We start from the raw sequence: 25,336 nt of genomic DNA on the forward strand, positions 1-25,336 counted from the left end.
TATATTTGTTGTTGTTTTCCTATTGTTTTACTTCATTTAACTATTATATTGTTATTGTTTTGATTTTGTACAACTATTGTTTTATTCTTAATTTTGTTATTATTTTAGAGGCATTTACCTGTTAAATTGCAAGTATCTTAGTGTTATTTAAGTATAAAGATTTTTTTAAATTTTTAAAATATTTTTAGTATTTTTAATGTATTATGTATTCTAATTCTTTTTATATAAAAATAATATAAAAAATTTTACTATGGGTGGGCCAAGGTGGACCCAAGTTTTAGTAGTTTTAACTGTACTAAGCTTGAGCAAAATTTTAAGTCTATTTTTCAAGTCTAATTGGGCCCAAGCCTATCAAATGGATCTAAATTTTTTTTAGGACTCAACCCATGAACACCTTTAATTTAAGGTACATGTTTTTATATCTTAATAATTATGGTAAGGGATAATGACTTATTTGATCATCTAATTTTATAAAAAAATATTTTTACTTTATATTTATTTATTTTTTATCTTTTCTAGACATTAAATTTGCATTATTTGTCAAATTATCTCAAATTGAATGCAAAAGTTAATATTTGTTTAACTTTACTGACAGCATATATATGTATTGCAATGTGAATGTCATATTAACGATTGATTAATTAATTACTATCGTAACATATACATGACAATTTACTTGTATGTCACATTAGTAAAGTTAACAAATTTAATTTTTTTCATTTATTTTAGAGTGATTTGATTTAGGGAATAAACAAAACAAAAAAATTAAAAGAAAAGTTAAAATGAGTTATTATTATTTTTTTATGAAATTGAAGTTCCGATTGCATCTTATTGTAAACCATTCCAAATATATTGAGACCAGAAATATTCCATTTTATCAAAAGAATAGACAAGAAAGCAAAGAACTGGGGTTTCTATAAGCTAACGAACTACATTCTTATCACCATTATCATTCCACAAATCTCAAAATTCAGTTTAGGCGAAGTGTAACTTACAGAGACCATTAGTTAATATCCCCTCATAGCTAACAGAGTTTCAGCTTACAAGAACCAATTTATACAATATTGAACAGAAACGAAAGAAATCTATACATTTCTCTATTTGACAAAAAGGAGCACTCCTTAGCAATACACTATGAGGTGATATGAAGCCTTAGCCTACTACATAGCTTTTCACTTCTTCGCAAGCAGTTTCTTTGGAAGCTTATCTAAAGGGGTAGATTTTAGCAGAAACAGACGAGCAGCTCGCTCTTGCAAAGTACCCCCACATTTTAGCCCACGTGACTGTAGTTCAGATTTCAACCGCTCCAATCCAAGAACCTTTAGAAATGATAAATTAGTTTGCCCAAAAAAATAAAAGATAAATTAGTTAGTTCTGAATCAACATTGGGCATTATAAAGGCAACAGCATCACCATGTGGTCCATGACAATTTAATGCATATGCCATTTTTAACTTCATTCCATGGTATCTTTTCTTCAATTCTCTAGTTTATATCATCCAACTACTTTTTTAACATCAACACGAAGACACTGCCTAAATAACATCAAACAGCTATGGCAGGATTTAAGCTTTAAGCTAAAGGAAAGCATTTAATAAAATTGCAACAATAAACTAAAGTAAAAAGGGTGAGAGACCGAAAGTTGTATCACTTCTTCCACCTCCTAGATGCATCAATGGTATCAATCTCTATATAAGGGTGAGAATAACAAGGGCTAGAGGGCAAAGACAGCCAAATAGTTCGGATTTATTTGTTAGCAAGTTTATAAACAATGTCTTTCAAACCATCTAAAATTCTATATCTACAAACTTTAATGATAAAAAAAGGAAATAAACAAGCACTCAAAATCAGCTAAGCGTAGGAAATAGGAAAAGAACTTCAAGTGAGCAGCCATACCTCCATCTCTGCAGAAGAATAAAAATCATCAAAGTTCAATGGATTTTCTGGTTCTGTAGCATTAACATTTGAAACTAATGCGTCTTTGTGAACTTCTGGTTTTAGGATAGAAGAACAATTGACTTCATCAATCAATTCACTTCCAACTCCATTTTCCGCAACCGGAGCACTGAGACATTGACTAACTATTTCCTCTTGATTTTCAGTTTTAGTTCCATTTTGTTCTGGCATCTCAGGATGAGCTGCTTCACTCCCAGCAATCACATCTGCTTCAACCATGGCATTAACATCTTCACAAGATTCCGAGCTTCGATGCAGAACAACCTCCTTCTCTTCCTCAGAACCAGTATCACTTGAGACTCCACTTGAAAAGTCTATATCCTGTTTTCCCCCCAAAACTGAACCAGAACTCCCCTCAGCTCCCTTACTAGAATCTGAATGATTCCCATTGTTCAAAATTACAGATTTCTCATTTTCCTCATTATCTTCATCCTCACTGCTATAATCACTGTCACTATCACTCTCATCCACTTTCCTCTTTCCCATCCTATATAAGCAAACAAAAATAAGTCAACAATCTATATATCAATACCAACCTTATTAACGGCAAATTAAAAGAGCTTAAAAACTTACCAAATCTTCAATCTTTTGGGGTCAGCTCCTCCCGGCACTGTCTTCCGTTTTCCATTTTGGCACGCCGCCCTAACGGACTCTTCAACCACTGCCACTGCCACGCACCTCGCCGACTGCTCTCTGTACTTCGCTACATACTTCTCGGCCTCTCCATCTCCAACTCCTTTTTTCCCAGTTTTTGCTTTCTTCTTTATGAAGTCTTCCGCGATCTTCTCCAACTTTCTCTGTTCTTCCTCCGCTTTCCACTCCTCCAACCTCTTCTCAGCATTCACATGCCTTAGCCTCCTTCCGCTCATGTCTCGGCACGCCTCGAAATTGCTTGTCTTTTTCTGCCCGGCTTTTGTGGCTGCGCCACGCAGCAGCGACCCGAAACCTCCTTTGCCACCGAGGAGCCGGAGGGAAAGGTTGAGGGTAGCGTTGGAGTGGGAAATCACCGAATCGTCCTTGAGTTGATGGCCGCGAATCAGTCGCAGGAAATTGAAAGGGATTTGGGTAAATTCCTGAATTCGGTGCTTGACATCGCTGACTTGGACTTGAAGGGTCGGGAATTGGAGCGACAAAGTTTCACCATTGAGAAGTTTAACGAACAGCTGTAACTGCCTTGGGTTCAGGTCCTTCATGTCGATATCGTCTCCGCTGATTTGATGATCTTCCATAACAGGTACGTGTCCGTGATTTCAAGAGGAAAATTTGGGGATCAGGGAAAGGGAGAAACTAGGGTTGGGATCCTGATTATAAACCTAATTTCCCGAGTAGTCCATCTTTTAATATATTGGGTGTTCGGGTCAACTCCACCGGGTAAGGGAGAATCCTTAAAAGAAAAGGCAAAAAATGTTTAATTATAAGAAGGCCTCAATTTATAATATAAATTTTAAATTGATCCCAAACTTCAAAACATTTTAATTGAATCTTTAAAGTATCAATATTGTATCAACCAAATTCTTGTATCACCTTAGTCATTAGCTTAGATATTAAAAATCAATTCAAATATGATGTGGAACATATTTAATCACATAGTTCAAATTATAAATATATTTATTTATCATATGGACAATTTGGATCACACATGTTAACAAAATAACTTTCTTATATTTATTAGCTCAATATAATTTTTAACATATCATATTCAAATTATTCATAAATGTAGGTGCAAAGCTGTTTACAGTTTAATCCACTTGTTTTAATTTTTAAATATGTTTTATATCAAGTTTGAACTAATATCTAATGTTGAAATTGATACAAGTGTTGACGTAGAGTGATTTAGATGGGCGATATGTTTACCTGCGGTTAATGTAAAAACAGTAATGGCGGTGAGATTAGGTATTGCATCAATATTGTAGCGTGAGACAAAAAGCTAAACGCACCACACCGCACTCCACCGCCCATCTAAATCCACCCATAATGACCTGATTGATATAATATTTATATTTTAAATATTTGATTAGAATACTTTGAAGTTTAGAGAATAATTTAAACTTTAAGCAATAGTTCAGGGACGTTTGGTGAAATTAATCCAAAAGTCGTTGGGCCTGGTCACAAACAAACCTGTCATAAAAACTGTTATGATTTCTTTTGTTATGTTTTACTTGGACGGCTCAGCAATCGAAACAACGAAACCCTCTATCTCTCCCCTGATTGCCCGACAACCCGAAAATCTCCCTTCACATAAAATTCAATTAGCTAAATGAAGAAGGAATATATACCCGATAAAGGTCGGAGCTTACCCGTGGATCCAAATCTCCCCAAATGGATCTGCCAGAACTGTCACCATTCCCTCTGCATCGTCGGAGTCGATTCCTACGTCGACAAGTTCCCCAACGACTCTTCTCGATCAGGTTAGGGTTTCTCCAATCTCTTCCTTTTTAAATTTCTGCTTCTGCCCAGTTGTTGAATTTAATATTTTTTCAGTTTAATTAGCTGAGGATTAATTCTTTTTTATTTTGGAGTGGTCTGAGTTGCAAAATTTATTGGGGATTTTCTATTATCTTCATGTATTTATGCTGGAATTGGGACCAAAGCATAGTGGATTCTTCAATTGTTTTATTTGGCTACTAAGTACTAAACCTGACTATAACAGCAGTATTTCATGCTGATGTTCCTTGCTAAGAAAATTGTCTGTATGAATGATGCAGCAATGCAGGGGTCTTCGATTCATGGAGCTAGCAGCGTGCTGGGTTCAACACGAATGGATAACTCTTTCGTCGTGCTGCCAAAGCAAAAGCCCTTGGCCCCAGGAATACCTCCACGACCTCGTGGCATGCCTGGTCAGCCTGATACTGGCCAAGCTAGGAAAGGTATGGAAGAATCATTTGTGGTGGTTGATAAATCAGAGTCTGCTTCTGATGGAAGTGGGACGCAATTACCATCGTCAGAAGGTGGACCAAGCAGTTCTTTGCAGCCGAATAACTCTGGATTTCACTCAACTATTACTGTCCTGAAGAATGCATTTGAGATTGCCACAACTCAGACACAGGTATTGCTCATTTTATTGCTTTTCCAGTTTGGTGCTTCATTGTTGTAGAGAGGATATATTTATACTCTTTTATTCTGCATTTGGCATTTTTAGGTTGAACAACCATTATGCCTTGAGTGTATGAGGGTGTTGTCTGACAAACTTGACAAGGAGGTTGAAGATGTGACTAGGGATATCGAAGCATATGAAGCCTGTCTTCAGCGCCTGGAGGTGGAACCACGAGATGTACTCAGTGAGGCTGATTTTCGTAAGGAGAAATTAAAGGTAGCTGTTTGGCAGTTTCTATGAGTAACTTATATGATAAAGGATAAATGGTTCCTCATGCTAGTACTTTAATTTGCGGAGAGAATTGTTAAGGGCTTTTTAATATTTTCTAATGTCTAGACACTCTAAGGCTTTAGTTTCACTTTTGTTTGGATGAGGGAGGTTTCACTCCAGAATGTTAATAAATTTTTGGTTTCAGAACAGGGTATCATAAAAGACACTAGAAGATGGCAGAGGGCTAGGATTGTTAAAATGTACAAGGATCCGATAACTGTTTTACTGGATGAATGAAAGAAAGTCCCTTTGAATTAACCAAAAAAAAAAAATCCTTCAAAAAAGAAAAAACTTTTCCCAATGTTAATCCGCATTGTATTGTTGAAAAAAATATGAACAGTAAACCAGGAATACTAGTAAATGACAGTTCCTCGTTATGATATATGCATTAACTGCGTTGATGAATGATTTTCCTAGTTAAATGCATATCTGATTGTCTGTTCATTCTGTAAGATCGAGGAAGAAGAAAGAAAACTTGAAGCAGCAATTGAAGAAATAGAAAAACAGAATGCTGCAGTAAACGCAGAACTAAAAGAATTAGAGCAAAAATCAAACCGATTCAAAGAATTGGAAGAGCGGTAAGTTTCTTCTTCTTCTTCTGTATCTTTATCCTTCATATGTATTCGTCTCAGATAAAATTGTAGTGTTGTACAACACTTGTTTTACCTGTTTTCCCTTTGTCCTCCCCCTTGAACCTCCATCTCTTTCTCAAACCAGAATGCAAAGCACACCTTGATTTGTATATGACCAGGATTTTTTTAATTATAAGATCCTTATGCTTGTTGGAATCAATGTGTGACAGGTATTGGCAAGAGTTTAACAACTTTCAGTTTCAATTAATCGCACATCAGGTTAGTTTCTGATGCAGTCTCTTGAGCAAAACTTTTCTTTGACCCACAATTGATTGATAAAGACAGTCCAAGATGGTTCAGCAAATGTCAATTTTACTAATGTTGTTATTTACATTGATGTGAGTAGTAAAGTTAATCAGCATTTGCAAACAAATATTCTTTCAAATAACAAAGCGAACTCCTTAACTACCTTCTTACTTTACAAAATATTTCTTCTTAACAGGAAGAGAGAGATGCAATTTTGGCTAAGACTGAAGTTTCACAAGCACATTTGGAGCTGTTAAAGCGAACTAATGTGCTCAATGATGCTTTCCCTATCTGGCATGATGGAGAATTTGGAACTATAAACAATTTTCGTCTTGGACGACTGCCTAAAATTCCAGTAAGAAATTGACATTATTTTCCTTATGGAAAGTTGATTTTGTTGGCAGTGAAGAGTGACTGATATTTGTTGTTTTTGGCTTAGGTTGAGTGGGACGAAATAAATGCTGCCTGGGGTCAAGCTTGCCTCCTACTTCATACAATGTGCCAATATTTCCGACCAAAATTTCAGTATCCTTTTCTAGTGATTGTTAGTCTACGTAGTAGTTCCATGAAAAGTGTGTGTGTATGTTTTAATTGTTCAAGTTATGTGGTCTACTCGTTTTCTTATGCCATCATCTATTTCTGCCTGTGTAAGGTAAAATAGTAGTTAAAGCAAGCAGTATCTCAACTTTGGGGGAACTTTGCTACCTTTTGTGCCTAAAAGCAGTTTATAAAGTGAAATGTATTATATCCTTAATTAGTGGCTTTCAGCTATCGGATAAAGATAATTCCCCTGGGTAGCTACCCTCGGATAATGGACAGCAACAACAATACATATGAGTTGTAAGTGTAAAGGCTTTTTGACTTTTTGAATGATTTGATTTGGAATATTAAAGGCATGTAAACCTGAAAGGATAGGTGCATCCTTGGGAGTACGTAATACATAAATCTGGGCAATGTCCTCTTATGTGTTTTACGCATCATGCTTGTTGCATGTTTTCAGTTGCCTGCTGCATGAATATGTTTCTAGGTTTGGTCCAGTGAACCTGTTCTGGAGTACACGGTACGACAAAGCAATGACACTATTCTTAACTTGCCTCAAGGACTTTGCTGAGTTTGCAAATGCCAAGGATCTAGAAAACAACATTCCACCTGAGAAATGCTTTAACTTACCCTACAGGTGAGATTTCTTTTTTATATAGAATGGTACTCCTTAGTCTCTTCTGTATCTGAATATCAATGTGTTTTGGGTGGTTCTGAATAGAGTAGATCCGAACTTTTGAATTTACCATTCGATTCGTGCCATCTTTCAGGATCGAGAACGATAAAGTTGAAAACTACTCCATCACACAAAGCTTCAATAAGCAAGAGAATTGGACCAAAGCTTTGAAATATACCCTCTGTAATCTTAAGTGGGCTCTCTACTGGTTTATTGGGAGCACCAATTTCCAGCCTCTATCCGCCATGGTTTCTTCAGCTACTGAAGTTCCAGCTGTGGGCTCTTTATACGCAAAACGTGGTTCTGATCCCAAATTTGTAGCTCGAAAGCCAGCAACTTCGTGATAGAGATCTGTGCATAACATGAATATTATGTAAATAGTGGCAGACTCTATTTAGTTTTGTGAGGTCGAACCATTATGTTTGTTGTCTGATAGCATCGCATTTAAAACGTTAAATATTTTTACAGTTATTCTTACCAAAAACACCAATATAATTAGGCTCCATTTGGATTTACAACTACCATCAGTGAGATGGAATCTTAAAGCATATGCCTTTTCACTGTACCCTTTTTGTTGTTTGGATTATTAATGGTGAGGTGCATCTCCACCATCTCACCACACTGTCTCCTCAATTTTCAACAGGAGTGAACTAGGGCAATGGGTGAACTGGGCAACCAGTGGAAGGAGTAATTCCCTTTTTGCCCTTGCAATCCTTTTAAAAAAATTATATATGTTAATTTTACTTTATTATTATTTTAATCATAGATTAATATTAATATGTTTTATTAATCAATATAAATATAATTTTTAACAATTTCTTAATATAAATACAATTTTAATATATTTTATCTATTAAATAATTTAAATTTATTATATAATTTATTTAAAATATTTAAAATAAAATATTAGAAGATACATTTTAATATTTTATTAAATTAATTTATAAATTCATATATTTTAACAATTTTATAAAAGTAAAATAATTTAAAAATTTCTATTATATATCAATTCTAATATGACCTCCTTAATAGTTATTTTTTATTCTCACCTCACCGCTACAGCTACGTTTAAATCCAAACACACACTCCACCATTGTATCCAATCTCACCACTACAGTAACTAATTTCACCGCCACTGCTGTTTTTAACCTCACCGAAACTAAACACACCGCCCATCCAAACTAAGCTTTAGTCCTTAAGTGCCGGTTTATTGAATCATGCAAAAATGAGTTTTAAAAGTCTAAGTTTGTTTGCCAAATTCAATAGTTTTCCACTTTATTGATTCAGAACTGGATGCTTATAAACCCAGAAATTGGAGCACATTTGAGTTCGGTGTTATATTGTCTTTTATTCAGAAGTAGGGTGAGTTTGGATGGGCGGTGCGTTTACCCGCGGTTAGTGTAAAAACAGCGGTGGCGGTGAGATTAGATACTGTAGCGATACTGTAGCGTGAGAGAAAAAGTAAGCTAAACGCACCATACCGCACCCAATCGCCCATCCAAACTCACCCGTAAACTCAAAGAAAAGAATAAATGTATCTCGGCCGTAACAGAATTAATCAATTGCCTTGTTACGAAAAATATTTCAAGAACTTGGCTACTTCCATGTTTGCTGACTGCTACTGATTCATCAAAAACAAAAACTACACTGCTGAATTGTTCAAATACAGCTGTTCTTATTTATCTAACTCTTATTAACTCTATTCTAGCAATTATAAGGTACAATACAATGCCTCACCTTTGTCTACTATTTCTCTTCGTCAGACGGAGTGCATGGCTGTCCAGGGACAGAATCAACAAAAAATTCCTCTACTGAAACAAGTTAAATTTATCAGTGCATGTGTTCAAACACAAACAGATTAATATACATATTTCAATGGCGTAAATGTTGACAAGCTGAGAGTTTCAAAATGACAAATCGATGCCATTTGCACACTTGCTATTAGAATTTTACCAGTCATATGCAGAGATTTTTTAAGTAGACATGGATATATGGTAATACGTGCATTAAATTCTAAAATCATATTAGATTTTATAGCAGTTTAAAGGATCCCGTTTCTGTTTATAGATAGAAATGATATTTTCTTTTTGTTGTTTTCCCAAATTTCTAATCTATAGCAGCATCCTTCCTCTTAAAAGAGTTCATCAAAACAGGTATCAAGGTAAATATGTAATTGGAGACCCCATTACCTATATCCTCGTGCTCCGAAGAACCGAGCATAATTTCTGAATCAGAGGGAAGAAAAGGAGAACCAGGGTGGTTCCCAAGTGCTCCTAAATCTGTAACAATTGAGAGGGACATAATTTATGAGAATGAGCTCCATAAGGAAAGCAACAAAGAAAAGGAGGATAAAACAACAAGCATGCTATGCTCCTGCTATGGGTCTCATTACCACAACTTACCTCCCAAGTTTGATAAATCGGCTGTAAGATCAGAGAGACTGAAATTCCACTGAATCTGATCAAGTGGTCTAAGGGAATCTCTAGAATCGTCGGCTCCATTACCAGGTCCCAGTTGCAATCCTATTGAACTTGCCACATCTGCTGTGAAGGCCGAATCAAGTGTTGCTGTGTCTACTCCCATTTCCGACATGTCTGTTGCAGTGAAAGGGAAATTCCCACTGGACGCCACCGATGTAGGGCTCACTGGCATCTCCGACATAGATGACTTCATGGCAGTGGTTGGAGGAACTGCAGGTGTCGCATCAGTAGCTTTGTTGTCCATCATGCTAGCATAATTAGGCAATAATTACATTGCAAGTAAAAAAAAGGACAAAGAAAGCAGCAATAATTACATTGCTAGTAAAAAAAAGGTTGTTAATTAGGCAAGCCATGTTGAAAGAAATAGCATATGAAACTAAGGAAGAAACAGGCTAAACAAATATTTGTAAGTTAAAAAGGCAATTAATGATAGATTGAAGTGAAGATGGTTAAATTCTCACTCATTCCCAGAATTCATCTGCATTGGTTGAAAATGACTGGGTGCTGGGACTCCATTGACCACATGACAGCTTGATATCCCCATCGAGTCTAGATGAGGTTGCCCTGCTGCTGGAATCGGAGGTTGTTGCAGCACAGGATATCCCATTGGTAAGTTGTTAACTGCGCTATAACAAGTGGCTTTGAATAACCATGATAGTGACCATAAACATTCCATTATGTTGTAAATTTACAAAGAGCAATGAGATCAACCAATTTTGAAATAATTAGTATTAAGCAACAAAAACAGCACAATCCAGATATTTATCATGCTCAAGAAACAATTCAATGGAAAAGTTTAAGTCCTAAATTTTCTTAACAAGTTGAGGCCATGCATCCCATTTTGGTACACTTCACAATGTAAGGAGATAATAGGGACTTGCTTCCATTATTGATTTAGTTAGAACTTACCAGGCATGGGATGAATCCCATTTTGGATTGGGACCAGAGGAACCTTTGGAGGCATAGGATATTTCATTAGATAATACTGACGCTCAAGCAAATGGTTAAACAAAAGGATTTGCTTCTTCAATTTCAGCCTTATATAATAAGCCCTGAAAAAATCAGCATTTTCCTCCTCCAGCTTTTGCCATACTGAAATAACCAAGAACAGTAAAGAAAACAACAGAGTAAGTTCAAAATATACATACATGTAAAACATATATATATTCAATGGATACCTAATGTTGTGAATCCAGGGTCTATCCTCGCTCGATTCAAGAGGGTTTTGACGACCTCGTCCTTGTTCATGTATAGTTGTAAACATCGTTCAATTAAATTCTGGACCTGCAACCACCAGTTTACATAAATTGTGTATCGTTTAACAAAAACCAGCACAAAAAAAATCATGATGAAAAAATGGGATTTCTTACAAGTTCGATATCCTGTCGTGAAACTTTTTGGCCATCATTGCTTGAAGCAGAATCAGCCGATGTTTGATTATTCTGCTGTTCTGTTTTGGATTCATTTGAAGCTTGAATCGAAGGTTTTATATCTTGTGTGTTCTGTAAATGGCATATAATTCCATCTTCAAGTTAGTTTCAAGGAACATGCTATAAGCAAACAGTTTTGATTTATGTTAAAACCTAGATTTAGTGACAGACACTGAGCAATTATTTATAATTAAATTACTTACTAAAAAAATACCTGTAAGTTCTTCATTCCAACTGAAACCGAACTACATCCATCTCTGTGTTCAACAAAAAAAAGATGTTGCTTTAACTGAAAATTAAAGGATTATTGATGGAAATTCTCAATTGAAGCTGAAATGCAAGTACTTGGCAGCTGAGAGATGCTTCGAGGGACAAAAAAGAAAAAAGGTTTTGAAAGATTTTTTTTTTCTACAGCGAAATAAAGATGGAAGGGGGAAGAAAACAAGACAAAATGTGACAGCTTTTGTTTCATTACATACACACCAACCAATGAGAGTGCTTTTTACACATATGGGTGTTGAGGACGACAGGTCATATTCGGTTAACGGAAAACAAGAGTTAGACGTATAAAGAAGTTAGAGGCGGAGAACGGGCAGCGCCTCCGCTTATTTCCTCGGGATGGAGAAAAAGGTACGACTTTCAAAGTTGCTGCTAAGGATGTAGTATTGACAATTGGCGGGTCGTGCTGTGGTTTCGCTATCAAGTGGGTTTGGTCCTATTTGCAACTCCAGCCTCTTGGGTCCTCCCCCATAGCAATCAATGGCAGAACATTATTAAATTTTCCAACTGCAAAAATGATTCTTATGTATGATATGAACAAAAAAGAAAAAAAAATAGCGATGGTATGAAATGCGAATAGAGAGGAGTCATGATGCGTTTACATCAAGAATTGGATAATTATGTGTTGGAAAAGTGAACCTTATCTTGAAGATCACATTAGAGAATGGGTTAATTCCAGGGTCTTCTTATGCACGACGCTGAGAAATTTCCAGCATCAAATGTCTGGTCACTATTTAAGCCAGGTGTTGATAGCTTATAATTTGGTGCTACCAAGAAATTTACACTCTTGTTAATTATCAAATTAGTACATTTTTTAACCCAAGAGAAATAGGTACTAATTAACATCAATTTTAAAATTTCAAAAAAAAAAAAACCCAACCTTATCCTTACCTAATAATATTAGGTCAAAATAAGAGCAACAGATGGATTTGCAGCAAAATGATAGGGTGATAGTAAATACAAAAATCAAGGGGTGTGGTGCTCAAAGTATAGTGTTGGGTGTTTAGTAATGGAGCGAGGTAAGGCGATTGTCTCATCCACTTTTGAATTAATGTTGATAATATTTACACCCTTTCCTTAATGTTTATAAAATATTCCAAAACAAAATACATTAAGATAATATATTTTTATTGTATTATTTGGTTCTGGAATCAATTATTTTGTTTAACATATTATTTAAGAATAATTATAATTTGTCATTTAATATAAGTATAGATAATAATTGTTTTTATACTAAATTAGTTGTACTTTTATAAAATTATATAATATTACCATATTACAAAAATATAAATGTTTTTTTATAGGAAAAGTATAACACACTGTCATTAACGAGTCTCAATTGTTAATTTAATATTATATTCAACCAAAACTATTGTTGGCAAAGTTGATAAAAAAGTATCATCTACAACAATAGGAGAGAAATATAAAATATCTATTTAACAATCATAATGGAAACTTTGATTTATATCTTATGAGAAAAACTCTTGAAATAAAATCCCACATTCTTTCTTATAGTGAAAAAAAAAAGGTTTTAATCAAACAAATCAATAATAGAGTGAAGGGGATGAGCTCCAACTTCAAGTCTTCCAATAAACTAAATTTAAGTTTAGCAAAATCATATGGTTGATTAAAAACCCTTTGACTGAAGTTACGCATAGGTCGCAACTTTCAGGTCTGAGACATTGAAAAAAACTTCCAAGCCATCAGGATTTCTAAACCTACCATGCCAATAATCCTGGTTTTGATAGAGAGAATCACCAATATATTTCATGAAAACATTGTAAAAACAGTGCATGTATGAGATGGAAATACAAATGATTGAATAAATAAATAAAATTATTTAACAGATGTAGATGTTAAAAACAAATCATCCGCAAGTTTAATAAATTTAATCATAAGAGAATTTTAAAATGAAATACTTTTACAAATTTTAATCCATTACATCTCATATAATCAACTCCAGATTGATTGAAATGTTTGATAACATGGAAAATAATGGGATGCTTAGAAGGACAGGTTGGCAAGGATGGCACTTCACAAAAACGATGGTGGTGGATCAAGTGAGCGTTTTTTTTTTTAAATGGAGATCAAGGTGAAGTTGATGAGAAAAATTCTTTACACCACAAACACATTTAAATAGAGAACACAATATCCCATGAATTTACTATAATTTCTATTTTTACAAAAAAAAAAAATCAAAACGCATGATTCTTACAAGTATTCATTTTCTTGCAATCTCAAAAATCAAATAAATTGGTATTACTCTTATGTAGCATGGAAATGATTTCAATACATTAAATTTTAGGAAACGAAATATATTTTTATATTGTAATAAAAAATACTTTCATATTACCCCTGATTTACTAATATAATCTTATAAACATAATATGTGGTTTTCTTTTAAATATTTGTAATTTTTTATTTTTTGGATTGTTGGTAACCGTGAATAATTTATGAAAGCAATCTTATAATCCGTAATTTTAACAATCCTATTGTTAATAAAAATAATACATTTTTCTATAATGAATACTTAGTATTTTTAAGTAACAAAAAATCAATCACTGCTTTACTTATTTATGCATAATTCAAACATGCTTTCAAAAAATGAATAATTCAAATCAATTAAATAGGGTTATGATGCTTTAAAATGTAAATAAATCATTTGTGTAAATACAGATTAACTTAAAGTTGAAACAAATATATATTATAAGCTTAAATTGTTAAAAAGTATGTGATTTTTCTTTTAAATTATTTATAATAATAAAAAAATTATAGATTATTTTTAGTTGTTAATTATAGCAATTGAAATTATATTACTTTTAATATTGTTGAGTAATTTTGAGTACTTTTTTGCTTCATCAAAGGAAATATTTGGGTATTTAAACATATTATCACTCTTCATAATTTAACTCCATTCACTACACCAAAACAGGGTTTTAGCGACGCTTTTTGCGACGCTTTGAGAAGCACCTGAAAGAACGCTGCTAAAGACCACGTCGCTAACTTTAGTGGCGTTTTTCGAAACAAATGCCGCTAAAGACCAAGACCTTTAGCGGCGCTTTTACCACAAACGCCGCTAAAGACCAAGACCTTTAGCGGCGCTTTTTCCACAAACGCCGCTAAAGGTCATGACCTTTAGCGGCGCCTATCCCACAAACGCCGCTATAGACCACGACCTTTAGCGGCACTTTTACCACAAACGCCGCTATAGACCATGACCTTAGTATAGCGGCGCTTCTCGCAAAAACGCCGCTAAAAATATAACCTTTAAAAAAATTTATTTTAATCAAATAATATTTATTTTTATGATAAATATTATATTATGTTTTATTTTTTAAATTTGAACTTTAAATATACTTTTTAAGGATAAATAAAAAAATATTATTTAAATTAAATTTTCTTTGAAAATTTTAAATTTAAAACTAAATATAAAAATTAATGAATTTAATTTTAGAATTTAAGATTATAAATTAATAACACAATTAAAATCCAAAAGTTAGAACTCAAGTTGTCATAAATATTAAAGTAAAAATAAAAATTTAGAATCAAAACTAAAATAAATAATACATATGAAAAATTAAAACACAGACAGTAATGAAAAATTAAACACCACACATAAAATTTATCAAACTAGTTAAGAAATACATGGTGCAGCCATGCAGTATAAATACAATAGAATCATAGGGTAATTTTCCATAAATATCTTCAGAGTACCAAGAACAATTTGTCACAAAATTATAAAACATGATAAAAAAAAAAGAATAGGTAGCAGACAAGCTATTTGTTACTTTTTGTTTTGCTTCCAAGGCTTCCTCAGCTGCCTTCATCTTGGCAACAGAATCATCTTCATCATCCCTGCGTAAGAAAACAAAGAACCTATTGTTAAACAATTTAGAACTTGAAAAAGAAAAGAACCATGTTACTAGGACTTAGGTATGAGAAATACACAAAAAACAAACAAATAGGTCTGTCTATTTGTTTTGAAAAAAAATACACAAAATATTTGATATAATCTGCTCAAAAGATATTAATCATGTTACCTTTCAACCCCAAACAGCTTGAAAGAGTGAAGCAAAAAAAAAAAAAAAAACAGAACCCCATTAATTCGAGCCTATGAACTAGTATGTAACTAAGTGCAAATACTGTGTATAAGGCACACGTACATAGCATATGTGCATAAAACAACTTAAACTAGGTTATTTGCAAGAAAATACAATATTTTACTTTGTTTCATTCAATGATATTCAGCATATATATTGACATTCGGATACAAATACCCATGTTACTCCAACTCTTCATTTTCTGAAGTACCTGTGTCCGGCATCCATATATACATATGTTTCGGACATAAGAATTGGGCGGCAATCCTCCAAATGTATAGGAAAATATAAATAAAATTGAGCATACCCGTGTTAGACATATACCCCACCCAACAGTCATCCTTGAGTCTGAGTAACATAAGTCTTAACCACAATGCAAACTTAAAAGTGCCAGTTTCTTTTGCAATGCAACCAGCATTTTTCATTGATCCACATGGAGGGCTCGGCAAAACTACGGAACATGCTCAATGGTATGTCCAAGGGTATATCACATGTATGATCGAAGAAATAGTTAAGTATCATCATATATGTTTGGAAATATTACAGTGCTATCTACCTTAATTTCATAACCTCTGAGCCGTCTCATTGTCAAATCCTGAGCAGGAATTTGCAAACAGAAAAATCACTAAGATAAAATCAATCTCGCAAAAACAAGGTCCTTGAATGCAGGAACTACCTAAGCAGGATATCATATGTTTCCAACAAAGACAGAGAACCTACTTATTAAAGCCAAATAGACAATAAACAAACAAACAAATAAATTAAGTTGTAAACAAATAGACAGACACATTAACCTACTTATTAAAGCCAAATAGACAATAAACAAATAAATAGATAGAGAACCTACTTATTAAAGCCATATAAACCCCGTGTTGCGACATACATTGGCAGGCCACCCTGTGAAACAAATAGACAATATATCGATATTTTTCATACCAAAGCTTATCGGTTTAGGATCCCTGCGATTATTTTCATGTTCATTTCTTTTCAAAACAACTTTAGTTACCCTTTATATGTATGAGTCAATCGATAAGTGGTTCTATTAAATATACGTGGTTGACGAATGTATTCAAAAGTAATACACAAAAAATAAGGGGCAAGAGCCTAATATACAAGTATTGTAGGAATCAACATGAAGAAAATAGCACATTGAAAAAAAAACGTAAACATCTACACAATTTGAAGTACCTAAAAACAGAGATTCATAAGAAGAAACTTCGAATTCTACCTTCAAACAATAAATTCTTTAAGCAGAGTACATTTCTTCAGTAATCACATTATTTTGAACAAACAAACATAAACCTTTGGCAGATGAAAGGAATATGAAAGATAAGCTTTTTTACACAATACTAAAGATAAACAAATTAGAATGACATTGATAAATTAAGAAAATAAGAGATATGCAATTAGAATGACAGATATGAAATAAACTTAACTGCTTTTTTTAATTCAAAACGTAGATGCCAAATGATAAAAGAAATAGATAATTAAGATATTGAAACCTTTACGGTAGGACTATTAAACTAGATATGTCGCGACTGTAACTACAGCTGGAAAAGATAGGGTGACAAAATAGAGTTTACTTAATTATGTAAAAGTAATGGAGGTTACGCAAACCAACTTCACAGATGAGCTTTCTATTAAGGACAATCTACTTTTTCTAAGACACATGGAATGTGAGAGATAATAAAAATCAAGAAAATAATAACAATAAACATCTAAATCAAATGCATTATTCAATTTAAAGTAGTGCCTTTGCATCTACCTTTACCTGAAAAAGCAAGTGGTGATTCTATGTACTAATTTACCATATACTAATTTAAACCTATAAGACATTAGGCAAGTTCATCCCACAAACAAATTATTTATCATCACCATAGAACTGTTTTTATTTAAAATAATCTACAGAATCTAAATAAGAAAATGCACATTTATCATCCCACAAACAAATTATTTATCATCACCATAGAACTAATAGTAACTTAAATTCAACTTCATTTCTTAACTAATTATTAACAACAGAATCATAATAATAATAAAACTAGTGTACCTCACCATTACTTAATAAAAAAAACTAACAAAGCAATTTGAACTTTTACATAATTAAGTAGCAAAATAGAAGTTAGATCCCAAACTTATATCATCAGTCAACCAAAACAATATTTCATTGCATCAAGAGAGGTACTTTGATAGTTCACTAATAAAAGAAGCCAGCTCTGAACAATGGTTCAATTTTCCTTTTGCCAGACCAAAATAACATAAACATTACAATAATTGAAAAAAAGCAACATACCTGGAAGTACATTCTGAGAGTGTCTGAAGGAGAAACAGGAACAGAAACAGACTCTTGTTCGGCGACAGTTGTTTCTTCTCGTTCTTGTTCAACAACAGCTGTTTCTTCTTCTTCTGCAGACTTGAGTTTCCAAGTACCGTAAAGAGTTTTGCTGTTTTTGAAGGATAAGGTTAAGTTGTTGGAAGAAAAGGTGGAAACTTTGGTCTGAAAATGGATAGAATTTGGATAAAAGAAGAGGTTTTTGGGAGATTTAAAATGGGTTTTGGAGATTAAATGCAAAGGAGTTGAAAATGCTAAAATTGTTGCCATTTGGTCTTCAAAATTTGTGCTTTTGGTTGAGAGAACTAAGAAAAATTTTGGAGGGAAATTTGGGGTTTTTTCGTTTTTGGGTTTTAGGGGGGAAATTTGGGAAAAAAGCAGCGCGAATTTTTTTAAGTAAAATGAATTTAGTGGCGTTTTTATAAAAAACGCCACTAAAAATAAAATTAAATTTCTACCGTGAAGCTTTACGTTTTGAAAAATTCAATGCGTATTTGCGGCGTTTTTATGAAAAACGCCGCTATTGCTTACCTTTTGCGGCGTTTTTCTCATAAACGCCGCTAATGATTGACTTTTTCTTACAATTTTATATTTAATTATTATATAATTCATATCAAATTTAAAAAAATAAATTTTGAAAATTTAAGTAATATTTAAAAGAATTAGATAAATTTTAAAATTTTTATATAATTTTTTATGTAAGAAAACAAAAACAAAAAATTTTAAAATATGAAAAAAAAACTTTAAAAAACTATATTAATGATAATTTTAATAAATTAAAATTTATATTATCTCTTTTATTGTCAATCTGTTACATTAATTTGTTACATTAATTTATTTATTTATCAATTTTTTTAAAATCTAATATTTAAATATATCAAATGATTTAAACCATTTAATCTAAATTTAGATTAAATATTTTTAAATATAAAAACATTAATTAATTGTATAAAATTTTATCATTTAACAAATCTAAAGTAAACCTTAAATCCTAAACCATTTAATATGTATAAAATTGATCTATTATCTCTTATATAATTTAAACTGTAATCATAATTTTAATATATTAAAATTAATATTATCTCTTTTACAATTATATAAGAAATTATTTAATATATAAATTAAAAAACACGAATTAATCTAAACCCTTAATCCCTATCTCCTAAACCCTGAATCATAAAATATAAACCCTAAACCCCTAACCCCACTTTTACAATTATATAAAAACTTAATTAATTTAGGAATTAAAAAAATACTAATTAATCTAAACCTTAAACCCTAACCTGACCTCAAATCTTTAAACCCTAAATCACTAACTCTTAACCTCTAACCTCTAACCCCTAACTCCTAACCCCTAACCCCTAAATCTTATTTAATATATAAATTAAAAAACACAAATTAATCTAAACCCTAAATCCTAAATCCTAAACCCTAACCCAAATCCCTAACCCCTAACCCCTACACCTTATTCAATATAAATTAGAACACACTAATTAATCTAAACCCTAAACCCTAACCTGACACTGAATTCATAAACCTTAAAACACTAACTCTTAATCTCTAACCCCTAACCCCTAAATTACAATCCTTAAACTAGAATCCCTAATCCCTAATCCCTAATTCTATAATCTATAAACCTTAAAATTGTAACTCCTAAACTGGCCTTAAATCCTAAATTAACCATATACCCTAAATCATATACCCTAAACCATATATATTAAACCCTAAACTATAATGATAATTAATTAAATATTTTAAAATTAATACTATTGTATCTTTTACAATTTAAGTTTTATGATATTTTATTTTACTCATAATTTAATATATTTTTCTAGTAAAGTAGTTTAAATAAACTGTGATTGAAAAATAATAATAAATAGTTAGGAGTTAGGAATTCTCTTTAATAAAAACATTTTGTATTAAACAATATTATTTGTTATAATTTAAATGCAAATTTGACCAATATATAATAAATACAACGAAATATCAATTTTTCAACTTATAATAAAAAAATATAATTGAAACATTACTTGAGAATATATCAAAGAATGAGATAATTGAGAATATATCAAAAACGGGCATTAGCGGCGCTTTTTAAAAAACGCCGCTAAAGGCCCGAGCATTAGAAGTGCTTCTTTAAAAACGCCGCTAAAGGTCCGAGCATTAGCGGCGCTTATTCAAAAACGCCGCTAAAGGCCAGAGCATTGGCGGCGCTTCTTCAAAAACGGCGCTAAAGGCCCGAGCATTAGCGGCGCTTCTTCAAAAACGCCGCTAAAGGCCCGAGCATTAGCGGCACTTCTTCAAAAATGCCGCTAAAGGCCCGAGCATTAGCGGCGCTTCTTCAAAAAAGCCGCTAAAGGCAGAGCATTAGCGGCGCTTCTTCAAAAACGTCGCTAAAGGCCCCAAAACTCAAAAAACGGTGTCGTTGGGCTTAGGCTTTTTGCGGCGCTTTTCAAAAAACACCGCTAATGCTTATTTTTAGCGGCGTTTTCCAAAAAGCGCCGCTAATGCTCGACCTTTAGCGTCGTTTTTTTAAAAGCGCCGCTAATGCTTGATTTTTAGTGGCCTTTTTTGTCCAAACGCCGCTAAAAGCCTGTTTGGTGTAGTGATTGTCTATGGACTTGACCCCACTATTCATAGGACTGATATTCTATGTAGGCCTCGGGCATGCTGGACACGTGTATCGTTTTGGTATTTAACAAATTGATTATCATCATAAGTGAATTATATATATTTTTTGGTATTTAACACTACTTTAGACAACTACTAAATGATTTCATTTGTATATTTAATAATTTTAATTAATAAATAAATCTAATCAAATAATTTATCATTACTTTTTTAGATGTAAAAATTTAACTATCAAAGTAGGTAAATAATCAATAATTGAAGTAAATATTATATAATTAAAGAAATCCAATATTTATTTTATTATTGTTTGATTTTGCTTTAAAAATTGAAATTAAAAATAAATTAAAAGTGAATACATAAATATTAAATCATATATCCTATAATAAAAAAGAATAAAAAAATTAAAATGCTTAAAGTGAATACATAAAAATTTAATTAAATGAAATAAAATTAATTATAGTGAATAATCTATTAAATTTTAATTTTTTTAAGTAAAATGCATTAAAATGATAATTTTTTTATATTGGTAATACTTACATGTTATCATGATAATAGTGGCGAAGTTAGGGCATGAGCAAGAATGGAAATTTTTTTATTTAGGTCTCTGTCGCTGGATTAGGATTACAGAGTATCACAGCAAATAATGAAACAATTAAGAACTTAAAATTTCTCAAATATTAATTTAATTATAAATACTTAAAACATTTGTTAAAAATGGCAAACAAACACTTATAGACCTTAAATCGAGTTTAAAGGACCTAAATGTGAATTTCAAATACTTAATAGAATAAAATTTCAAAATATAAGTAATTAGTGAAAATCCATAATAGGTATCGGTACCAAATCGATACCTTTATGAAAATCGGTACCAAATTACTATACTGCTTTCATGACAAAAATCAAGGGTATCGATAATTAATTTATGGCATTGCTATTTTATAAACAAGTATTGATACTTAATTAAAAATCGATACTATTTTGGCATTCTGTTTTTCTCAAAACTTTTTCATAAGGCTATGTATCGATACCAAATGCCAAAAATATTGATACATCAGTTCAAAATGGTAAAAATTTCAACTTTAAGAGTTTTTTCTAAGCCAAACCATTTCTAGATATTTTCACACAATTAAAAAACAATTCAAGAACAACAAAAACATGTCAAAATCATTCATCCTATGTCCAACCAATATGCCTTCAATAGGCACCACAATTTATACACCAAAACAACTCAAATACAATATCACATGATCTCATATTAAGCATATACCAACATACCAAATAACCAACTCATTAACTTTCCATTCCACCATTGATTACCTATTTTCAAAAGGGCAAGCATAAGTGTCCAACATCACATATTTACACATACATTTACAAGTAAAAAACCAAAGCATATAGACAAGTAACCTCAAGCCACATCACATAGTCAAAATAGCACAAACACATATAAGCTTAGTACAACTCAAAACAAATCATATTGCCAAGATAAAATTTTAACCCCATTACATGCCATTTATAACAATTAAACATAATAACCAAAAACTACCAAAATGATGGATGGATAGTGTGGTTGTGCTCCGACGAGATTCCAACTGATTGAGCTTTCTGATGATCTATAAAACAAAAGAAACAACTACAAAAGCAACTAGTGTTTAGTAAGCTTGTATAAAGAAAACTTAAACTTACCAAACATAATACAATTAAATCAAGCATAATTTCATTAAATAATTAGCAAAATTTCCTTTCCTAAACACATCACTTTACAAGGTTAGTACTTGTATAGAAGAGCATATAAATTCAATCTAATCATGTAACATCTCTTAAGAACTTGTAAACATTCTTTTTAATTTAAATGCATATATCAACATTTTCATATCATCTTATAACAACATAAGCCTTTTCATATACATACATACTCGGTCTAACCTTAATCACCCGTTGAACCAAATAGAATATCATCGGATACTCGAGAAATGCTCACAAAGCTATGACTGTATTATGTAACCTTATATGCTCACACGAGTTATGAAATGGGCATGCTCACACGAGCTGTGGAGAACCCACAACAAATGCAAGGCCGTAGCCATCGATAGGACATCCAAGACCAACACCCGAAATCGTATAACCCTTAATGACATGTCATTTGTATCCTAAGTATTCACCAGGTTCAAACGGGATATTTATTCATCCAACACCTTTCATTTCTGTCCATTATACCATTTCAGTACACTTTCAATAACTACACATTTCCAAATATAACTTTTAATTAAATTCACAATTTGATGCATAATACTATAATATCACAAATTTTCAATCTAAATTACATATCATTAATATTCATTAACATTTCATCCAAATTAAAAAAAAACATATTTAATCTTTATACAAACTTACCTGTACCCAAAAGTGACTTTTAACACGAACCAACGACTACTCCAATACTTTAGCCTTTCCACGATTTGAGTCCGTTTGAGTTGTTTCTTGATCTAGATAAATATTTTTTATTCAATTAATCCAATTCCAGCACTTAAAATAATCAATTTAATCCTATATCCCATTTAATATGAATTTACAAAATTACCCTTAACATTTTAACTTTTGTACAATTTAGTCCCTAAACCCAAAACTCACAAATTAACCACCATCAAGGAAAAAACAAGCTAGACGATTTTTCTAAGGTCTATTACAACCCATAACTTTCATCATTTCACTCTATTTTTATTGAATTTTACTATTTTCTCAAATAGGTCCCTAAACCCTAAAATTATAAAAAATCACTTAAAAAAATACTTATTACCAACCTTAATAATCTATCAACTAAATTCACAAAAAACTTCCATTTCGTTAATGGGAAGTCCCTAAAATTTTAACATTTTTACGAATTAACCCCCGGGCTAGCTAAATTAAGCTAAAACAATAACAAAAATATAAAAATCATTAAAAACGAGATCAAAATCACTCACATGCACACCAAAATATCTTGGCCAAAAGCTTCACTTCTTTGGCTATGGAGGTTTTGGTTTTTAACTAAAGAAAATGCAAAAGATGATAATTCTTTATCATCTTTTGTTTAAATTTACAATATTACCTAATTACAAAATTATCCTTTATAAACAATCAAAATTACACCAAAACCTATTGACAAACATCCACTAACTTGATATGGTATTGTTACCCACTAAGTCCATTAAGTTTCCTTTTGATTTCTATTTAACACATTTACTAATAAACATAAACTTTTGCATATTTTACACTTTAGTCATTTTTACTTAATTAGTTATTTAAACCTTAAAATTTCTTAACAAAAATTTAGTATGACATTAATAATTAATCATAAATATTAAATAATTTATAAAATACTAACTTGCTCGTCAGAATCGTGGTCCCGAAACCACAATATTTGACATCACTGAAAACTGGCTGTTACAGCATATGCCTCATTTTTTTTACATGATACAAATAGGAAATATATATACATATATAATTTAATGGCACAACACAAAGATAATTCAATGTCCCTTTATACACCACCCCAATCATTGAAGAACAAATTAGGTTGCTAAAATCTTAGTAGGCTGTTAATCTTTTCAGCTTTGGTACACTTGAAATGCCATTTTGCTTCAACTATCAATAAATAACTAATAATATTTTTAAATTTTGTGAAATTAAAGAACAGGAACTTCTAGTCTTTATTTGGAAATTTTAGGATTTTTGCACTTGAAAGTTCAAATCTACAAACTAAACATAATATGTCTAAGCAATAGATTGAATATCAAAAGATGAACCATTTTTTTGTGGATCATTTCTCATGCATACATAGCCAAACTTCCGTTGTTAAGAAAGACACATAACAGATATACAAATGATTGATCGTAGTTGTTCCAGCAACGAATGTGGCACCTTGTAGCTTGGACTTGGCATCGGGTCGAGTATGGGGTGTTACATATTATTATAATATACTTAAAATTCAGAAAGTTTTTTTATTGAAAAAATCAATACTGATTAATTATGTATCCAAATTTATTTTCTTTTACCATTAGAAAAAAACAAGTGAAGATGATTCGTCCATAAATTTATAGTCAATAGTTAATAGTTAATGGTTCCAATTTATTTGTCCTAAATTTTGACTTTTGTAACTGAGAATCCACATTTTCTTTTTCAATCTAAATAGAAAAGAAATGGAAAGTTTTTAGTTATTGTGTCTTGAGATATTATAACCAATTAAAGGTATGGGTCCGATATAAAAATGAAAATAAAAGGGAGATACTCTCATTTTTTTTTGTTTGAAGCCTTCTGGCGACATGGCTAAGTGGTAAGGCGGGGGCTGCAAATCCTTTATTCCAAGTTGAAATCTGAGTGTCAATTAGTAAATACAAAATTCAAAATCCTAATGTCTAGGATACAAGGAAAAACTAAAGTTGTAACAACCCGATTTTAGTAAAATCAAAACAGTGGTTTAGGGACCACAAATTTAAAGTCAAAAAATTTATTTTATTATTATTTTATTTTCTAAAGCATGGTAGTAGTACTGCATAAAAATTTCGTCAATAAATTTTACTGTTTACATGCTCAATTTGATAAAAGGACTAAATCGTAAAAAGTGCAAAAGTTGAGTTCTAATGGCTAAAGGCATTAAATAGCTATTGAAATTTAAAGTAGAAGTCCTTATAT

At 31.9% G+C, this 25,336-nt stretch overlaps 4 protein-coding genes across 19 annotated transcripts; 1 reads left to right on the plus strand and 3 right to left on the minus strand.

Annotated features, from left to right (window-relative positions):
* Window positions 1-911: 911 nt before the first annotated feature.
* On the minus strand, window positions 912-3,184 carry LOC107900946 (replication stress response regulator SDE2). The gene is made up of 3 exons (XM_016826747.2): window positions 2,529-3,184; window positions 1,896-2,442; window positions 912-1,319 (listed from the first exon to the last, which is right to left on the minus strand). The coding sequence occupies exons 1-3, from the start codon at window positions 3,182-3,184 to the stop codon at window positions 1,173-1,175; spliced, it is 1,350 nt and encodes a 449-aa protein (XP_016682236.2). The 3' UTR covers window positions 912-1,172.
* A 937-nt stretch (window positions 3,185-4,121) lies between these two features.
* On the plus strand, window positions 4,122-7,978 carry LOC107900947 (beclin-1-like protein). 3 transcript variants are annotated; one of them, XM_041098247.1, is made up of 10 exons: window positions 4,122-4,363; window positions 4,661-5,001; window positions 5,095-5,265; window positions 5,773-5,897; window positions 6,122-6,170; window positions 6,394-6,552; window positions 6,637-6,722; window positions 6,966-7,037; window positions 7,198-7,374; window positions 7,508-7,978. In XM_041098247.1, exons 1-10 carry the CDS (start codon window positions 4,213-4,215, stop codon window positions 7,755-7,757), a joined length of 1,581 nt encoding a protein of 526 aa, XP_040954181.1. In that variant the 5' UTR covers window positions 4,122-4,212; the 3' UTR covers window positions 7,758-7,978. The 3 variants fall into 3 exon arrangements, with proteins under 3 accessions (XP_040954181.1, XP_016682237.2, XP_040954182.1); XM_016826748.2 differs by having other exon boundaries at window positions 7,225-7,374; XM_041098248.1 differs by having other exon boundaries at window positions 7,298-7,374; window positions 7,508-7,567.
* A 981-nt stretch (window positions 7,979-8,959) lies between these two features.
* LOC107900944 (uncharacterized) lies at window positions 8,960-12,406 on the minus strand. 8 transcript variants are annotated; one of them, XM_041098254.1, is made up of 9 exons: window positions 12,242-12,406; window positions 11,538-12,109; window positions 11,264-11,395; window positions 11,072-11,177; window positions 10,803-10,985; window positions 10,355-10,514; window positions 9,816-10,141; window positions 9,603-9,692; window positions 8,960-9,221 (listed from the first exon to the last, which is right to left on the minus strand). In XM_041098254.1, exons 2-9 carry the CDS (start codon window positions 11,550-11,552, stop codon window positions 9,160-9,162), a joined length of 1,074 nt encoding a protein of 357 aa, XP_040954188.1. In that variant the 5' UTR covers window positions 11,553-12,109; window positions 12,242-12,406; the 3' UTR covers window positions 8,960-9,159. The 8 variants fall into 8 exon arrangements, with proteins under 8 accessions (XP_040954188.1, XP_040954186.1, XP_040954185.1 ...); XM_041098252.1 differs by having other exon boundaries at window positions 8,960-9,224; XM_041098251.1 differs by having other exon boundaries at window positions 8,960-9,224; window positions 12,205-12,386.
* A 2,791-nt stretch (window positions 12,407-15,197) lies between these two features.
* Window positions 15,198-18,383, minus strand: LOC107900945 (uncharacterized). 7 transcript variants are annotated; one of them, XM_041098260.1, is made up of 4 exons: window positions 17,996-18,383; window positions 16,550-16,599; window positions 16,259-16,297; window positions 15,198-15,457 (listed from the first exon to the last, which is right to left on the minus strand). In XM_041098260.1, exons 1-3 carry the CDS (start codon window positions 18,302-18,304, stop codon window positions 16,291-16,293), a joined length of 366 nt encoding a protein of 121 aa, XP_040954194.1. In that variant the 5' UTR covers window positions 18,305-18,383; the 3' UTR covers window positions 15,198-15,457; window positions 16,259-16,290. The 7 variants fall into 7 exon arrangements, with proteins under 7 accessions (XP_040954194.1, XP_040954195.1, XP_040954190.1 ...); XM_041098261.1 differs by lacking the exon at window positions 16,550-16,599; XM_041098256.1 differs by lacking the exon at window positions 16,259-16,297.
* Between the last annotated feature and the right edge of the window lie 6,953 nt (window positions 18,384-25,336).

This window comes from Gossypium hirsutum, chromosome D08 (genome assembly GCF_007990345.1).
Source record: "Gossypium hirsutum isolate 1008001.06 chromosome D08, Gossypium_hirsutum_v2.1, whole genome shotgun sequence".
Classification (NCBI taxonomy): domain Eukaryota; kingdom Viridiplantae; phylum Streptophyta; class Magnoliopsida; order Malvales; family Malvaceae; genus Gossypium; species Gossypium hirsutum.